The 16426-nt window shown below is 35.0% G+C and overlaps 1 protein-coding gene across 10 annotated transcripts in view; it reads left to right on the top strand.

The window, feature by feature from the left end:
* KIAA0586 overlaps positions 1–16426 on the top strand; it is a 136657-nt gene that overhangs the window by 108846 nt on the left and 11385 nt on the right. For 8 of the 10 annotated variants that reach the window (XM_079125788.1, XM_079125785.1, XM_079125780.1 and 5 more), the window contains one exon: positions 14940–14996. The exons of the other annotated variants lie outside the window; for them this stretch is intronic. In XM_079125788.1, the coding sequence (XP_078981914.1) occupies positions 14940–14996 (57 nt within the window). The remainder of the gene's footprint in view (positions 1–14939; positions 14997–16426) is intronic. 10 annotated transcript variants of the gene reach the window in all.

Genomic DNA, 16426 nt, shown 5'->3' with positions numbered 1-16426 from the left:
TTGGTTTCTCCTTTGGCTTTTCCTTTAGGATAGTTCCTCCCTTTGCTGACTTGTACTGTTGTTTTTCACTTCCTCCTCACAAAATATTTTGCTGAGAATGTTCTGTAGTGCAGGGTTTCTATTTGTAAATTCTTTTAACTTTAATTTTTTCATGGAAAGATTTTATTTCATCATCAAATCTGAAGGTTAGTTTTGCTGGGTATAGGATTCTTGGTTGGCATCCATGTTCTTTCAGAGCTTGAAATATATTGTTCTACGTTCTTCTTGCTTTTAGGGTCTGGGCTGAGAAATCTGCTGATATCTGTATTGGTTTCCCTTTATAAGTATTCTGACGCTTTTCTCTCACAGCCTATAAAGTTCTATTTTTATCTTGTATGTGAGGTATTTTCATTATAATGTGCCTTGATGTGGATTTCTTGTAATTTTGTGCATTTGGTGTTCTGTAAGCCTCTTGTATTTGATGTTCCATTTCATTTTTCAGGTTTTGGAAATTTTCTGATATTGTTTCATTGAACAGGTTGTTCATTCCTTTGGTTTGTATCTCTGTGCCTTCTTCAATTCCAATAATTCTTAAATTTGGTCTTTTCATGATATCCCAGAATTCTTAGAGTTTCTGTTCATGACTTCTTAACATCTTTTCAGTTTGTTCAACTTTATTTTCAAGATTAAATATTTTTTCTTCATTGTCTGAGATTCTGTCTTCCACGAGATCTATTCTGTTGGTGATGCTTTCTATTGAGTTTTTAATTTGGTTTATTGTTTCTTTCATTTCATGTACTACTTCTGTTTGGTTTTTTTCCCAGAATCTACCTCTTTATTGAAGTGTTCTTTTGCTTCTTGCATTTTCTCTTTTAACTGTTTATTGGCGTGATCATGCATTGCCTCCATTTTCTCTCTTATCTCATCTTTTGCTTAATGGATCATTTTAATTATGCAGATTCTAAACTCTTTTTCTGTCATTTCTACTGCCATGCTGTCATTGGATTATATCAAAATCACATCTTGTTTTGTTAGGGACACTTTCTTCCCAGTTTTTCATATTGTTTCTTTATATTGCCCTCTAGCAGTGAAGATCTGAAGTTGAAGTTACCTCCCTGCAGGCTTATTGGGATCTTGCAGTTTTCCAGTACCTCTCCTTTGAAGTGGAGATCAATATTAATAGCACCCAATACAGAGAAAAATGCATCCCTGAACCAGATAGCCCCTATAAAGACTTTAACATTACTGTAATAAACAGGATGAGTTCAGTTATTATTTACAGTATTTCTAGTTGTGAATGAAAAGGATGGGAAGGGTGTAGGATGTAAGTGAGTAAATAAAGGTACCTGTCAAATGGCCTCCAGTGTCCTGTAGGTGTCTCAGGAAGGGAACCACCCTTCCACTGATGATGGCCATGCCCTCAGGAATAATTCAAAATGCCTGCACCATCCTCCAAAGAAACTGGGGAGTCCCAGGGACGGTGTGAGCTGCATCAGCATGGGTCCAGAGAGAGGGGAGGTCAAGGGGAGGTGGGGGAGGCAGGGGATGGAGGTGGGCGAGCTCAGCATCCAGAGTCTGTCTGTGGAGGGGTGGGTGGTCAGGCTCCACATCTGGTGTTTGTCTACTGATTTGTGGTTATTGATTTTATATCCTGCTACTTTGCTAAACTCATTTATTCTAGAAGTGTTTTGGTGGAAGTTTTTGAGTTTTCTAAATAGTGAATCATGCCATGGCAAACAGTGATGAGTCTTTCTTTGCCTATTTGTATACTTTTAATTTCTTTCTTCTAGTTGCTCTGGTTAGAGTTTCAAGGACAATGTTGAATAAGAGAGGTAAAAGAGGGGATCCTCCTTGTCTTGTTCCAATTTTTAGAGGGAATGCTTTCAATTTTTCTCCATTTAGAATTATGTTGGCCTTGGGTTTAGAATAGATGGCTTTTACAATTTTGAGGTATGTTTCTACTATCCCTAGTTTTTTAGAGTTTCAAACATGAAGGGGTTCTGTGTTTTGTGAAATGCTTTTTCTGCATCTGTTGAGATGATCATATGATTCTTATTTTAAGTCTATTGATATGATGAATTACATTTATTCATTTCCATATATTGAACCAACCCTGCATCTCTGGGATGAACCGCACTTGATCAGGATTAGCTGTCTTTTTAATATGTTTTAGTATGCAATTTGCAGAAATTTTAATGAGAATTTTTGCATTTATGTTCATCAGGGATATTGGTCTGAAGTTTTTTTTTTTTTTTTTTTTTTTTCCTTGATGTGTCTTTTTCTGGTTTTAGTATCAGGGTGATTTTAGCCTCATAGAATGAATTTGGAAGGGTTCCCTCCTTTTCTATTTTGTGAATTAATTTGACGAGTATTGGTGTTAATTCTACTTTGAAGGTTGTATAGAACTTGGCTGAGAATTCGTCTGGTTCTGGGTATTTTTTAATTGGTAGGCTTTTGATGGCTTTTTCTATTTCATCACTTGAAATTGTTCTATTTAAATTGTGTATGACCTCCTGATTCAGTTTACATAGGTCATAAGTCTCTAGAAATTTGTTGATGTCTTAAATATTTTCTACTTTATTGGAATATAAATTTTTAAAATAGTTTCTAATTCTGTATTTCAGGTGTGTCTGTTGTGATATTTACTTTTTTTTATCACATATTTTAGTAGTTTTGGTTTTCTTTCTTTTTCTCTTTATTAGTATGGCTATGGTTTTTTAAAAATTTTATTGATTTTTTTCAAAGAACCAACTTTTTTCTCAAATTTTTCAGTTTCTTTTATTTCAATTTCATTGATTTTAGCTCTGATTTTTATCATTTCCTGTCTTCTGATGTTTTTGGTGTTGTTCTTTTTCTAGTGCTTTGAGATGTAATGTTAGATCATTTTATTTGTTGACTTTTTATCTTTTAGTAATGAGCTCAGTGCATTAAGCTTTCCTCTTAGTACTGCCTTCACAGTGTCCCAGAAATTTTGGTATGTTGTATCAGTATTCTCATTTGCCTCTAAGCATTTTTTTCATCCTTGATTTCTTCTACTATCCAGTCTCATTCAATAGTGTATTATTTAGTCTCCTTGTGTTAGAGTAGCTTCTGTTTTTTATTTTATTGTTGACTTCTAATTTCAGTTCATTATGATCTGATAGAATGCAGGGTATTATCTCCCCCTTTTTTTTTTTTTTTTTTTTTTGTATTTACTAACAGTTGCTTTGTGACCTAAGATATGGTCTATTTTAGAGAAGGATCCATGTGCTGCTGAAAAAAAAGTGTATTTGCTCGTTGATGGATGGAATATTCTATATATGTCTGTTAAGTATAAATTATTGATTGTATTATTTAGTCATATAGTTTCTTTATTTAGTTTTTGTTTGAAAGGTCTGTCCAGTAGTGAGAGAGGTATGTTATAGTCACCCAGTATTATTGTGTTGTGGTCTTTTTGATTCTTGAAATTTAGAAGAGTTTGTTTGATGTGCATAAATGCTCCATTGTATGGGGCATAAATATTTACAATTGTTATATCTTGCTATTGTGTAATTCCTTCAAGTAGTATGAAATGTCTTTCTTTGTCCCTTCTGATTGACTTTGGCTGAAGTCCACTTTATCTAATACGAGAATGGAAACCCCTACATGTTCATATGATCCATGTAAGGGATGTATTTTTTCCCATCCTTTCACCTTGAGTCTGTGGATGTCTTTGCCTATGAGGTGAGTCTCTTGCATATTGTTGGGTCTGTTTTTTATTCCAATCTGCCAGTCTATGTCTTTTGATTGATGAGTTTAGGACATTAATATTCAAGGTTATTATTGAGATTTGATTTGTATTCCTGATCATTTTAGTTTATTTATGGTTTTAAATTTGATTTAGTTTCTCCTTTGATTGACTATTCCTTTATCGTAGTTCCTCCCTTTGCTGGTTTTCACTTCATCCTCATGGAATATTTTGTTGAGAATGTTCTGTAGTGCAGGTTTTCTAATTATGAATTTTGTAAATCCTTATTTATTTTTATGTGGTTCTAAGGATTGAACCCAGTGCCTTGCACATCCTAGGCAAACCCTCTACCACTGAGCTACAGCCCCATCACTTAATTGCGAATTCTTTTAACTTTTGTTTATCATGGAAGGTTGTAATTTCATCTTCAAGTTTATTTCTGAAACTTAATTTTGCTGGATATATACTTCTTGGTGGCATCCATTTTCTTTTAGAGCTTAAAATATGTTGTTCCATGACCTCCTACCTTTGAGGGTCTGGGTTAGAAATCAGTTGAGATCTGAATTGGTTTGCCCCTATATGTAATTTGCTTTTTTTCCTCCCATAACATTTACAATTTTATCCTTATTCTGTGGGTCAGCTGTTATTTTGTACATTTGGGGTCCTGTAAGCCTCTTTTATTTTCCATTTCATTCTTTAGGTTTGAGAATTTTTCTGATATTATGTCACTGAAAAGACAGTACATTTCCTTTTGTTTGTATCTCTGCTCTTTCATCTATTCTAGTAACTCTTAAATTTGGTCTTTTCATGTTATCCCATATTTTTTGCATAGTCTGTTCATGGACTACTACTATCTCTGCATGGTCAACTTTGTTTTCAATATTATATATTTTGTCTTCATTGCCTGAGGTTGTCTTCCAAGTGGTCTAGTCTGTTGGTGATTCTTTTCATTGAATGTATAATTTGGTTTGTTGATTCCTTCATTTTAAGGATTTCTGCCTTTTTTTTTCAGATCTCTTTTTATTGAAGTTATCTTTCACTTCCTGTATTTTCTCTTTGATTTCATTTTTTATACTATTCTTTACTTCTCTGATCAGTTTAACTATGTATATTCTAAACTCCTTCAGTGGATTCTCTTACTGGGGCATATTGGTTTGTTTGGGGCACTTTGTTCCCTTGTTTTTTCATGTTGCTTGTGTGTTTTTCCGTCTAGTTTTATGGATCTGAGGTAGTACAGATTTTACCCTGTAGACTTACATACTCCTTGAAGAGTTTCAGTACTTCATCTTTAAGAGGGAGACCAATATGAACAGCAACCAGTGTAAACAATATATAGCCTTAAATCTAATAGCTTCCACTAAGGTGTCTTTTGCTTTCTTGCTATAAACAGAAATGATGATGTCAATCATTGTCTACAATATAAACAGAAAGTTTGCTAAAAGAGGGTTACAATTTCAAATGGTGGACATAGAACAGAAACAGTGTAGGATGTAATGTTCATGAAGGAGAAGAGAGAAGCTAGAAGTATAAATCCACAGGAAGAGTGGAAGAGGAACCAACAGAGATTGGCTGTTAGGTGGAGAAAAGGAAGAAAGGGAATCCAGGGAAACAGACAAGTGAGAGGAAGAATACATATAAAGAGAAAAAAATAAAAAACATAAGAATGTATTACAGAACTGCAAAACACCATGCATATATCACCATCTTCAACAAACTGATGCATGAAAAATACCTTGCTCCAAATATGGTAGAGAGAGATGTTAGAGAAGAAAAAAAAAAAAAATAGAATAAATCTCAATGGAAACTGAACAACTGTCACTCTTGGCATTCGAAAGTTTCTCAGCCCTTTCTCTGACTTCTCACTGGATTGTCTGGCCCATACCAGTCCTGGCAGACCCAGTCACTATCCCACCAATCTGGGCTTAGATATCCCGAGTTCAGCCATGTAGCAGTCCCAAGATTTCACTGCTGGAATTTGGAGAGAGACCACCAGGGATGAGAAATCCTGAGAAACAGCAAATAGATGGCGGCCACCAGCACTCCCACAAGGAAGACCCCAGACACAGCCAAACTCATGGACACTTGGCCCTTAACCTCCAAGTCCTGGCTGGTATCCTCAGACAGGGTGCCATCTTGTACCCCAAGATGGCATGGGCTGCAAACCTGCTGGCACTCCAATTCCCCAGGCCCTGACCAACCTCTCAAGAGGAATGCAGCTGCATGCAATCAAACCTTGAGTCGCCTGGCAGTGGACATCTGGGCAGTGGTAGAAGCAGTCATGGGGGGGGTTGATGGCAGCAGGCAGCAGGTCAACGGCCTCTGCAGTGAGCCGGTGGTGGTAGCAGCAGGTGGGGGGTTAGTGGCAGCAGTGGCAGCAGCTGTGGTGGCACCCAGAGAGAAGGCCTTCAGCAACCTCTGTACAGCTGCAGCAGTGGTGGTGGCAGTGGCAGCAGCAGCAGCAGCAGCAGCAGCAGTTGTAGAAGGCCAGCTGTGCCCAGAGAAAAGACCTCCAGGCATCAGCAGCAACATCTCTATGCATTTATTCTTGAATAACTGCTATGTGCCAGACAATGTTTAAAGCCTCGAGGATACTGTGAAACAAAATAGATAAAATTCCGGCTTTTCACAGAGCTTATATACTTGTGAACATAACAGATAAAAAAAAAAAACAAGTAAACAAATTTACAGCAATTTCAGATAATGATAAAAGAAATATAAGATTTATAGAAGGATGTCAAGTGTCAACTGGCAAATGTGGGATGAGTACTAACATTGGAATGTCAACATTTTCCAACCATCATAATAAAAGTTAGGCTACATGAAGGTCATCAGTGATGCTAAATGTTCAGGGAAATTTTCACGAGAAGCAAGATATTTGTATGGCCTTAAAGTAGCTCACTTATTCAAAAAGAAAACAAAAGACAGTATCTTGGTTGAGTGATCAAAATTAATATTGCCATAGAGGGTCAACTGAACATTATAACTCCAGATGTGATATCTGAGCAGGTCACAGTAATTGAGAGTTGACAGTATAGATGCCATTGAAAACAGTGAATATGGATGAGATACCTAAAGTACTGAATATAGCCAGGAAAGAGAAGCATTCCAGGCTCGAGGTCTTAGACAATCTCAAGATTTAATGGTAGGGAAAGAAAGGGGACCAACAAAGGGGACATAGACATAACAGGTATCATGAGCACACTAGTTTGCTCTATATTTTATGGACAGAAAGCACTAATTATTCTTTCTCACTTAACATTTTCTTCTTTAATTTCTCACTTACTGGTTCTAGTTTTTTCCTATGTGTGTTAAAAGTCCTTGAATGAAATAATCTTTCTAATATTTGATGACAGTAATCATAATTCTGAATGTTAGGCTCCTTTTACTGTTCCTTATATAATATTGTTTCTCAGCTCTTCACTTATTTGCTTCTACTCTATTAAGTCAATATATCTTACATAGACTTATACTAGGACAGGGCAGAATCACTGCCAAGTCTGACAGATCTGTTTCTTGTCCCAAACCTACAATGATGAAACTAACATTTCTCAAATGCTTTACTGTAGATAAAGAACTCTCATACATTGTAGCTTTCATTCTCACAGCAACAGCAAAATTGCCAGTATGTAAAGATGTTGTTATTGTTCAGATGGGAAAACTGAAACTCGGAGGAGTGGAATAATCTCACTATTCTTGTTTGTGTATGTGTGTGTGTGTGTGTGTGTGTACACTAGGAATTGAACCACGGGGTACTTGACCACTGACCACTGTGCTACGTCCCCAACCCTTTTTATTTTTGAATTTGAGATAAGGTGTCACTAAATTGCTGAAGCTGGCTTTGAATTTGCAATCCTTCTGTCTTAGTCTCCTGAGTCACTGGGATTACAGGCATGCACAGTGTGTATAGAAGTTAAAACTGTTGCCTGGTTCTGTAGTTTTTAGTGTTCTAATCTGGACAAAATTTTTTTCAGCAGCCTGGTATCAAGCTAAATTTCCCAACTTCTATAGTTATACAATTGATTTTTAAAGCATGATGTTTTTCAGTAGTAACGTTATCCTGAAAAGTTTCTCAATTGGTCTTCCTATTTTCATTTCTTCTTCCTTAATGTCAGTTATCCACCCGGAACTGGAATGATCTTTTTAAAATGTGTATCAGGTCACATGATTTCCTGTTCAGTCTCCAGTGACTTTGAACCTGAATAAATCCAAATTCACTATGACCTAAAAAGTCCTACATGATCTGGTCCTTTTCTTCTCTGAAGTCATACTGAGACATTTATGAGCTAAAAACAAACAAAAAACTTAGTATAAGATTTTTTTTCTTAAATGTATGCTAGTCTTTTAGGTTCACATCTCCCTCTATATAAGCACCTCATAAAACTAGAAAAGGGCAATTTCACTGAAGTATATAAATAATTGTTAATAAACCTAAGATTAGTGATTGCAAATTTAAGACTTTCTTGAATATAGTTTTAAAAAATATTTTAATTTTGATTTTTTGGTTGTGCTAGGGATTGAACCCAGCACCTTGCACATGCACAACATGCCCTTTATCACTGCTATATCCCAAGCCTTGTGTGTATTTTTAAGCTAGTAGTAAATGTAGAGGCCCAAGTTATGCTGAGACTTCTAGTGGAAAAAATACAATTACTTGTGAATTATTTTAAGCTAGAATTCTAATTACTCTGTTAAATACTAAAAACATAAGTATACATGCATATATGGTATGTGAAATACATACCTGCAAAAGTTTGTAAGTGAAATAATATTAGTGAAAGTATCTTAAAATCTAATTGTTAGTGTCTGTTATACTTGTCAGCTCAGAATACACAGATATAGAACTTGGTTACTTTTTTCCTGTGATTATAAGTGCAGTCATACCGTATCACCTAATAAAGTCAGAAAAAAAATCATTTAGGTAGAAAAGTAGTTCTGCTGAAAGCCTTGTGCTTATTGCCTTTAGAGTCATTCTGGCTACATTTTTTTTTTTTAAATCAGGATTTAGGAAGTCCTGGAAATATTATGTTAGATATTTTCTAATTACTGCATCAGCATGATCAATCACAGTTTCCTGAAATAGTTTAGCCAATGTTCCTAACACTTTATAGGAAGTAGCACAAAATTCGTTTCTATGTCCCCATATATTTCTGTTGGTGTACAAATGAAATATTTGTCTTTGGCAAAAAGGGGCTTGTACACCAAACTACAATTAATGAATACAAGAATTAGAAATCAAAACTTTGTTTAGTCTGAGGAAAAACAATTCTTTAAACTATAACCACATGGCTGTTTCTTGTTTGCATCAACTCTGGGTGACTGTTACTGTCTTCTGTGAATTCTTGGGCAGGGTCCTGACTTTGTTGAATAAGCCAATTGTTTTCCTTTGTGTTGCCCATCTAGTAAGTTCCCATCTGGTTTGTATCAGACTGTTTTCACAGCCAACAACTGCTGCCTTCTCTATATCCTGACACTTTGGGGCCCCATGCTATCAAAGCACTGCTGTGATGGCCTTGCTGGCAGGGCCTATGCAGCTGTGCTCGCAGCTTGGAACTATTACCCAGAGTAATGGTAACATAGAACTTGGACTGGCCCTTATTCCCATTGGTGTCGTGTGTACAGTGAGCAGAAACCTACCCACCTTCCCCTCCCCCTCAACCTGAAACTTACTATTCAACAGAAAGTCTTTAAAGCTCTCATTCTAGGATATGAAGTGGTGTTGTTCTTATTTTCTAGTGGCTTCCTGTATTTGAAAGCTCATTTTTCATTCTTTCACTTTTTTAAAAGTTATCAGGTTTGGCCTTGGGGAAGTGAACTGGTCACTATGTCAGATTTTATTTTTCTTTCCAAATGTAGTTAGAAATGGCTAGCTATGGCAAAACCCATTGTGAAGACTGCACAGGTAAGGTAGTGTGTTTTTAGTAATAATCACAAGTCATAATTTGAGAGAAGTTTTCATATTTAGGCAGGATCTCTATCACAGAAAATGGATTTTCTGTGTATAGATTATAAGGGGTCCTTAGCTTCAAAGTGTTTAGTAAATATATTAAGAAGTTACTTTGCCCTTCGACCTTGGTAGCTATCAAATGTCTTTTATAAGAATGTTATAATAGTGTCCTTCTCTACACTTTGTGGCCTGGAATAATATAACCAAATTAGAATTATAGGAGTTATTGTTGAGTAAGAGTTATAGTTATGTTTAAGTGTAATTACGGTGTCATTAATTTGTAAGCTTTTTTGGCACCCATAAAAAGAGGGAATTAGTGTGCATTTGTAGAACATTAGGATTTCAGAAACACATTTGAGATTGGTTAAAACTGGATTCCAGTTTGTGCTTTCAGTTAAAGCAAGAGGCCAGTTATCACAGAACTCTGTTGCCACAGAACCTCAGATATCCTGATAGTAAACTGTGTGAGAGCAGGGCAACCACGAAGAAGCTCAGTTGCTTCTGAAGAGGTTCAGCTTATTGTATTTCCAGATTTAAAGGAACTTATCTTTGTAGTCAGCGATATGGGCAGTGGCTTAATAGTAACTAGTCAGTTAGTTGATGTTAAAGGCTACCTGGTAAAGTTAGTGTTCTGCCTAACCCATCATTACAAAACCATCAAAATTACAAAGCTACTACCTTTTAATTGCTGAAACTAACCATTTGTTTTTGCAATTTTAACTTTTTATGGAAAATACATACAGAAAATAAAGCCTAAGTGAACAGATCAAAGAATTGTCAACAAGCAGAGCACATTTGTCAACCAGTACCCAGCTCAAGAAACAACATTGCCAGTGCCTCCCAAATCCCCTTGTGTTCCCTGTCATGCACAGTCCCTGCTCCCACAAGAATGAAACTTATTCTTTTTTCTGAGAGCATACATTAGTTTTGTTTTTAAACATTAGGTAAATGAAATCAGAGTCCATGGCTGCTTTCACAAGGCAAACCTATTATAATTTTTAAGTTTTTAAACCATTATGGCATACTTTTATAAAGAATTGTCTGAGAAGAATTTGTTTTAGTAGTGGTTTCACAGGCTGTTGAACCAACAGGAAGTGAGTTGTAGATAAAGTTGTCTACTAAAACAGAGTGTCTCAGTTCTCGACCAGATTTAATGCTGGAATGTCCCTCCAGACATTCTTGCCCCTAAAAGGCAGGCATTCCATGTCATAACACTTAACAGCAATATATTCGAGTACTTAAATGCTTTTTAATGAGTTTTAATAATTAAATGTACATAAATAAATCATGGTCTTCATTCAGGATAGGAGGGTCATCTATTTTCTGAATTAATAATTTACTTCTTGGCAGTTGGATGATATAGGTTTTTGGTTGCCAAGATCCTATTTCTGAAAATACTATTATTTGAGAGAGTTGACGTACCTACTACATTTGCAGCCAATGAGTAGCCTAATTTGGAAGATTATTTTTAAAGTGCTAACTTATTTTAATATGGTTTTAAATACCCTAATAATATTCTTAGGATTTTTTTTAAGTGAACTTACAGCACTCAGGTAACCTGAGTGTTATTATTTTAGATATCTCCTTATTAGATTTTGCCTTAAATTTTGGACATTCATTTAAAAATTTGTGTTTTGACCGGATGCAGTGGTCCATGTCTATAATCTCAGCAACTTGGGAAACTGAGGTAGGAAGATCACAAGTTTGAGGTCAATCTCAGCAACTTAGCAATATGCTGTCTCAATATTTTAAAAAATGATAAAAATAAAAAAGGGATGGAAATGTAACTCTATTGTAAAGTACCCCGGGTTCAGTCCCTAGTAATGAAAATAAATAAACATAAATAAAAATAAAAAATAAAAATTCACATTTTATTTTGTGAGTTTAAAAATTAATTCATGTTTTGAGGGACTTCATCTTTGAATTCTTGTTTTGCAGTTAACAGTCCTATACTATTATGTACTTTTCTTAGATAATATATGAAGAATTTGTTTAAAACAATAATATATAGTTATAGATTCAAGTATTGCTCTACTAGTTACTCTTTCTAAAGAAAGCTTTAAAGAACTGGAAAATAAACTTTCAAGTCAAAAATTAAAAAATTTAAAAATACGAGTACAACCATTGTAAACTCCAGATTTCTGTCCTCTTACATAACAATTTTTGAAAAGCTTGTGCGCAAACTATAACATAGCTTACCTTTTTTTTTTTTTTTAACTTTTACTTTTTTTGTTGTGGTATTGGGGATGCATACTAGGCAAACAATCTACCACTGAGCTATATCCCCAGCCCACTAATTGGCACCATATATAAGATTTTGATTGTTTAAAATGAAAAGCCAAAGTACTGAAATAACATGTTTGGAAGAAGGATAGCATGTACAGGTGATGCAATCCCAGTACCCACTGTGTCCCTTCATTTAAGGCTTTTTAAAACAGTGTCCTTGCTTTCCCAGCTGGGATTCTTTTTCCGAATCCAAGCTCACTAGTTGTTTATTTTGTGCTATCTTCAAACATTTAAATAAAGTGTGCTTTGTGTGATAAATTGTATTGAGAGATAATTTATTGACAATTTCTAATCAGTAGTATCCATTCAAAATTTCCATAGAAATATTAGTAGAAATTTATAGATAATTCAGTAGACATTTCTTTTTTTTTTTATTGTAAACAAATGGGATACATGTTGTTTCTCTGTTTGTACATGGAGTAAAGTCGTACCATTTGTGTAATCATAAATTTACATAGGGTAATGTTGTTTGATTCATTCTGTTATTTTTTTCCCTCCCCCCCACCCCTCCCACCCCTTCCACCCCTCCCACCCCTCTTTTCCCTCTATACAGTCCTTCCTTCCTCCATTCTTGCCCCCCTCCCTAACCCTAACCCTAACACTAACCCCTCCCACCCCCATTATGTGTCATCATCCACTTATCAGTGAGGTCATTCGTCCTTTGGTTTTTTTGAGATTGGCTTATCTCACTTAGCATGATATTTTCCAATTTCATCCATTTGCCTGCAAATGTCATAATTTTATCATTCTTTATGGCTGAGTAATATTCCATTGTGTGTGTGTGTATATATATATATATATATATATATATACACACCACAGTTTCTTTGACATTTCTTATCATTTGACTTAAATACCAGTGAGTATTATTTATTCAATTTTGAGCAGCAGGATGAAGAACTATATGAGTATACAACCTTGATGGGCAGTTTTCAGAATTGTGTTGATTTGGTTGCAGATTGTGTTTCTTACTTTAATTCTCAACTGCAGAACACAGTACTCACTCTTCAGTGGATGCTGTCATGTAACAAGTGAGGACTATGAAGCTTATTAGAAAAATAAATTATGATTTGTCAGCTCTGCTATTGAGATAGTGAACTTTCTTTCTTTCTTGTTAAGGAGATATTGCAGAAATCAGGATTTTCTTTCTTATTTTGATTATATTTATAATAACTGCTCTAACAATTGTAATAGTCACCATTTGTGTACACTTCCTTTATGTGATGTACTTTGCTAAGATCCTTAATCAACCCAATTAGGTTTGTAATGTTCTCATTTCACATGTGAGGAACCTGAGGCTCAGACTTCCACTTTATGTTATTTGCTAAAGCACATGATTCTTTAGTGGGTGATACTGATCATGATACTATGATACTGCCTGTTGTTTCTGTGTTTGTACTCTTAAGACTGTATGTGCTGTGTAGACTCTGAAAGGCAGCAGTATTGAACCAGAGGAACCAAGCAGTAACTGCTTTTCCTCTCTAACTCTTGAAACTTAGTGAGAGTGAGAGGTGAATAAAGATAGTATCTAATTTTAATATCATAATAAGCATAGTGCATTTGAAGGTTCTTAAAAACTAACACAGTTGGAGTGCAGTTTTGGTCTCTTTGTAGATTTCAAATATAAGTGTCTTCTAGTTGCTGCTGTTTTTCTTTTAAAACTATTCCATTTCAACTTCAGTTTTTTTTTTTTCCATTGGTCTATGTTGTATATTTCATATTTTAACATTCATAATTTTTAGAAGTTTTCTAATAACTATAATAGTTTGACATGGTTTATTGATAGTGAGAATATATTGCCCAGTGTAATTAAATGTTATACTTATAATCTTGTTCATTTAAATATCTTCTTGTAAAAGCCACTTGAAATTTTTGTGAAATAAAAGATGTGATTTTTTATCTTAGAAAAAATGAGAAAAGAAATACTGTTCCATCTTATAATTTTTACCTTATTATTCTGACCCAAAGAATTGTTTGAAACAAGTTATCAATGGCTATTGATTGACTATATTTCAGATCAGAGGTTAACATCATGCCATCAATATGGGCCCATACCCCTAGTAACCAGGGTATTTTGTTGACCTGAGAACCACAATTGAGTAACCCTTATTTGAAATGCTTGGGGTCAGGAGTGTTTTAGATTTAGGATTTTGTTTTTAGAATTTTGGCATATTTGCATACACATAATGAGATATCTTGGGGATGAGACTCTATTCTAAACATAAAGTTTATTTATGTTTCATATACACCTTATACACATAACCTGAAGATAACTTTATACAATATTTTTAGTGCACCTGTGTGTTCACTGTGACTCATCGCATGAGGTCATGTGTGGATTTTTCCACTTGTGTGTCATGTTGGCACTCAAAAAGTTTCAGATTTTGAGAGCTGGGGTTGTTACTCAGAGGTAGAGTGCTCGCCTAACATGTGTGAGGCACTGGGTTCAATCCTCAGCCCCACATATAAATAAATAAAAGGTATTGTGTCCACCTACAACTAAAAAAAAAAAAAAAAAAAAAAAAAAATTAAAAAAAATTTCAGATTTTGAAGCATTTCAGGTTTTTGGATTAGCAATACTCAATTTGTCTATGTGCTACAGATTTTTCTCTTTAGTTATTTAACTTTTTTCTGCTTCCTAATTCCCTGGTAATGAAAAGATTGTTTTTCTCCAGTCTATTTTAAAATTTTGCTTTGGTTTAATAGTATATTGCTCTTCTTTGCTCCTGACAATTTTATTGGTTGTTTTATGTAGATTGTGTTGAGCAATATGCTCCATGCTGGCCTAGAAAGGAGATTCTCAACTTCTTTTTGTAGTGGTAAAGCATTTTTCTGTTGACGGTCATTAAATTTAGTTGTTTAACTTCCTTCTTTACATTAAAGTCACTAGGCCAGGCTTCTGTTTACCTGGTTTTATGAGAGTAACTGTGGAAGTGCATTTTGTGTTCTTTTTAGTGAATAGGAATGAATCATGATTATTTCTATGCTTAAATAAATTTCTTCTGATTTTTTTAACTGCATCAGGTGATATGGATCGAACACAAATTGAGCCCAGTCTCTACCTTGCATCTGTATTTACAAGTAAGATCTTTAAAAGTTCTTGAACTTGGAACTGTTTAGATTTTTTGATTTCCTTAGGATTTCTTCCACACAATAATCAATACAGGAGAAATACTACTCTCAGTTTTTAATATTTCTAAAATGTGAATAAATTCACCCAAGTTGTAGAATGCTCTTCATTTATTAAATTCTTCAAAAGGCAAAATTTGGGAATAGAAAACAAATCTGTCTTTTCCTTTTGGAAAGTTTATAAAGCGTTGAATTAAAAGACTGCAGGTGTGGTATTGAGAGCACTGGGGATAGTACTTCAGATGATTCCATCGGGGGAAGGCTATTTGTTGGGACAGGATAGTGTTTAAACTTTGAAGTCAGTTTTAAACAAAGTGAAGCAGCTGGAACCTGGCATAAGAAGAAACAAATCTTTCACATTAACTATTGCTTTTTTAGAGGAAAAAGAATTAAGAGTTGTTTTTACAGGTGCTGGTACATTTATTCTTCCTATAGGAACTACTTTATTTTTTTCTTAAATTATAAATTTAAAATAAGCATTTGTCTCCTCATTTGAAAAACAGAAGCAATAGTGAACTCAAAAAAATATAATAGGATTTATATGTCTAAAACATATTTTGGGATAAGACTATTGTAACATTTTAAAAACACTCTTTTAAACATGAAAGTCAAAAAAATGTTTAATAGTGACTAATTCTGGAAAGCAGAGGCAAATAAAATATTACCTACTGTATTTAATGTTGCCTTCCCAGGCACCTTCTTCATCAGGAAGGATTGTAGGATTTGTTCAGTTCACAAGCACTGAAGCTATGATGTTGCAATATCTGCAAGGCTGGGTTAAAGTAGGTGAGGAGAATTTAATACAGCAGGACAGTGTACACAGGAATTGAAGCAAGAGAGTGAGCTCAGGGTAGAAGAAAAATGCTTCAAGAACCCACAGCTGAAAAACTAAAATTTTCACAGACAGCTGAGAAGCAACTGCATTGCTGGAACTCAGCTCGTTTTAAAGATAAGATCTGGTCAATGTGAATCTAAGCTTTTAGCAAGAACCACAAGACTGGTTCAGCAAGCATTTCAAGGTCCAATGTGGGCCCAGCATCATGCAAGAACTTTGAAGAATACAGAATACAAGACAGTCACTGGCCTAGTGGAACACCTATTTAACAGGAACAACAGACTCTCAAGCTAGTATACCTAGTGTGCTAGTCACTAGGAGGACAAAGACTATCAGTTCTTGTACGTGCTTTTAAGGAATATGTTGTCCATGGGAAGTGACAGACACATAAAACAATTACAGTGTAATTTGATGAGTGCTACAATCAAGGTGCCTTTGGAGAATAAGGTGTCCACAATTACAAGAGAGGAACTCCTAACGTTTTATGCCTACTGCTAGAAAAACAATTCAGAGACTAATGTGATCACTTGTACTTGGGCCTGAGGTA

Source organism: Sciurus vulgaris (assembly GCF_902686455.1).
Source record: "Sciurus vulgaris genome assembly, chromosome: 2".
Taxonomy (NCBI): Eukaryota; Metazoa; Chordata; class Mammalia; order Rodentia; family Sciuridae; genus Sciurus; species Sciurus vulgaris.
This window is presented reverse-complemented; position numbering and strand designations above follow the sequence as displayed.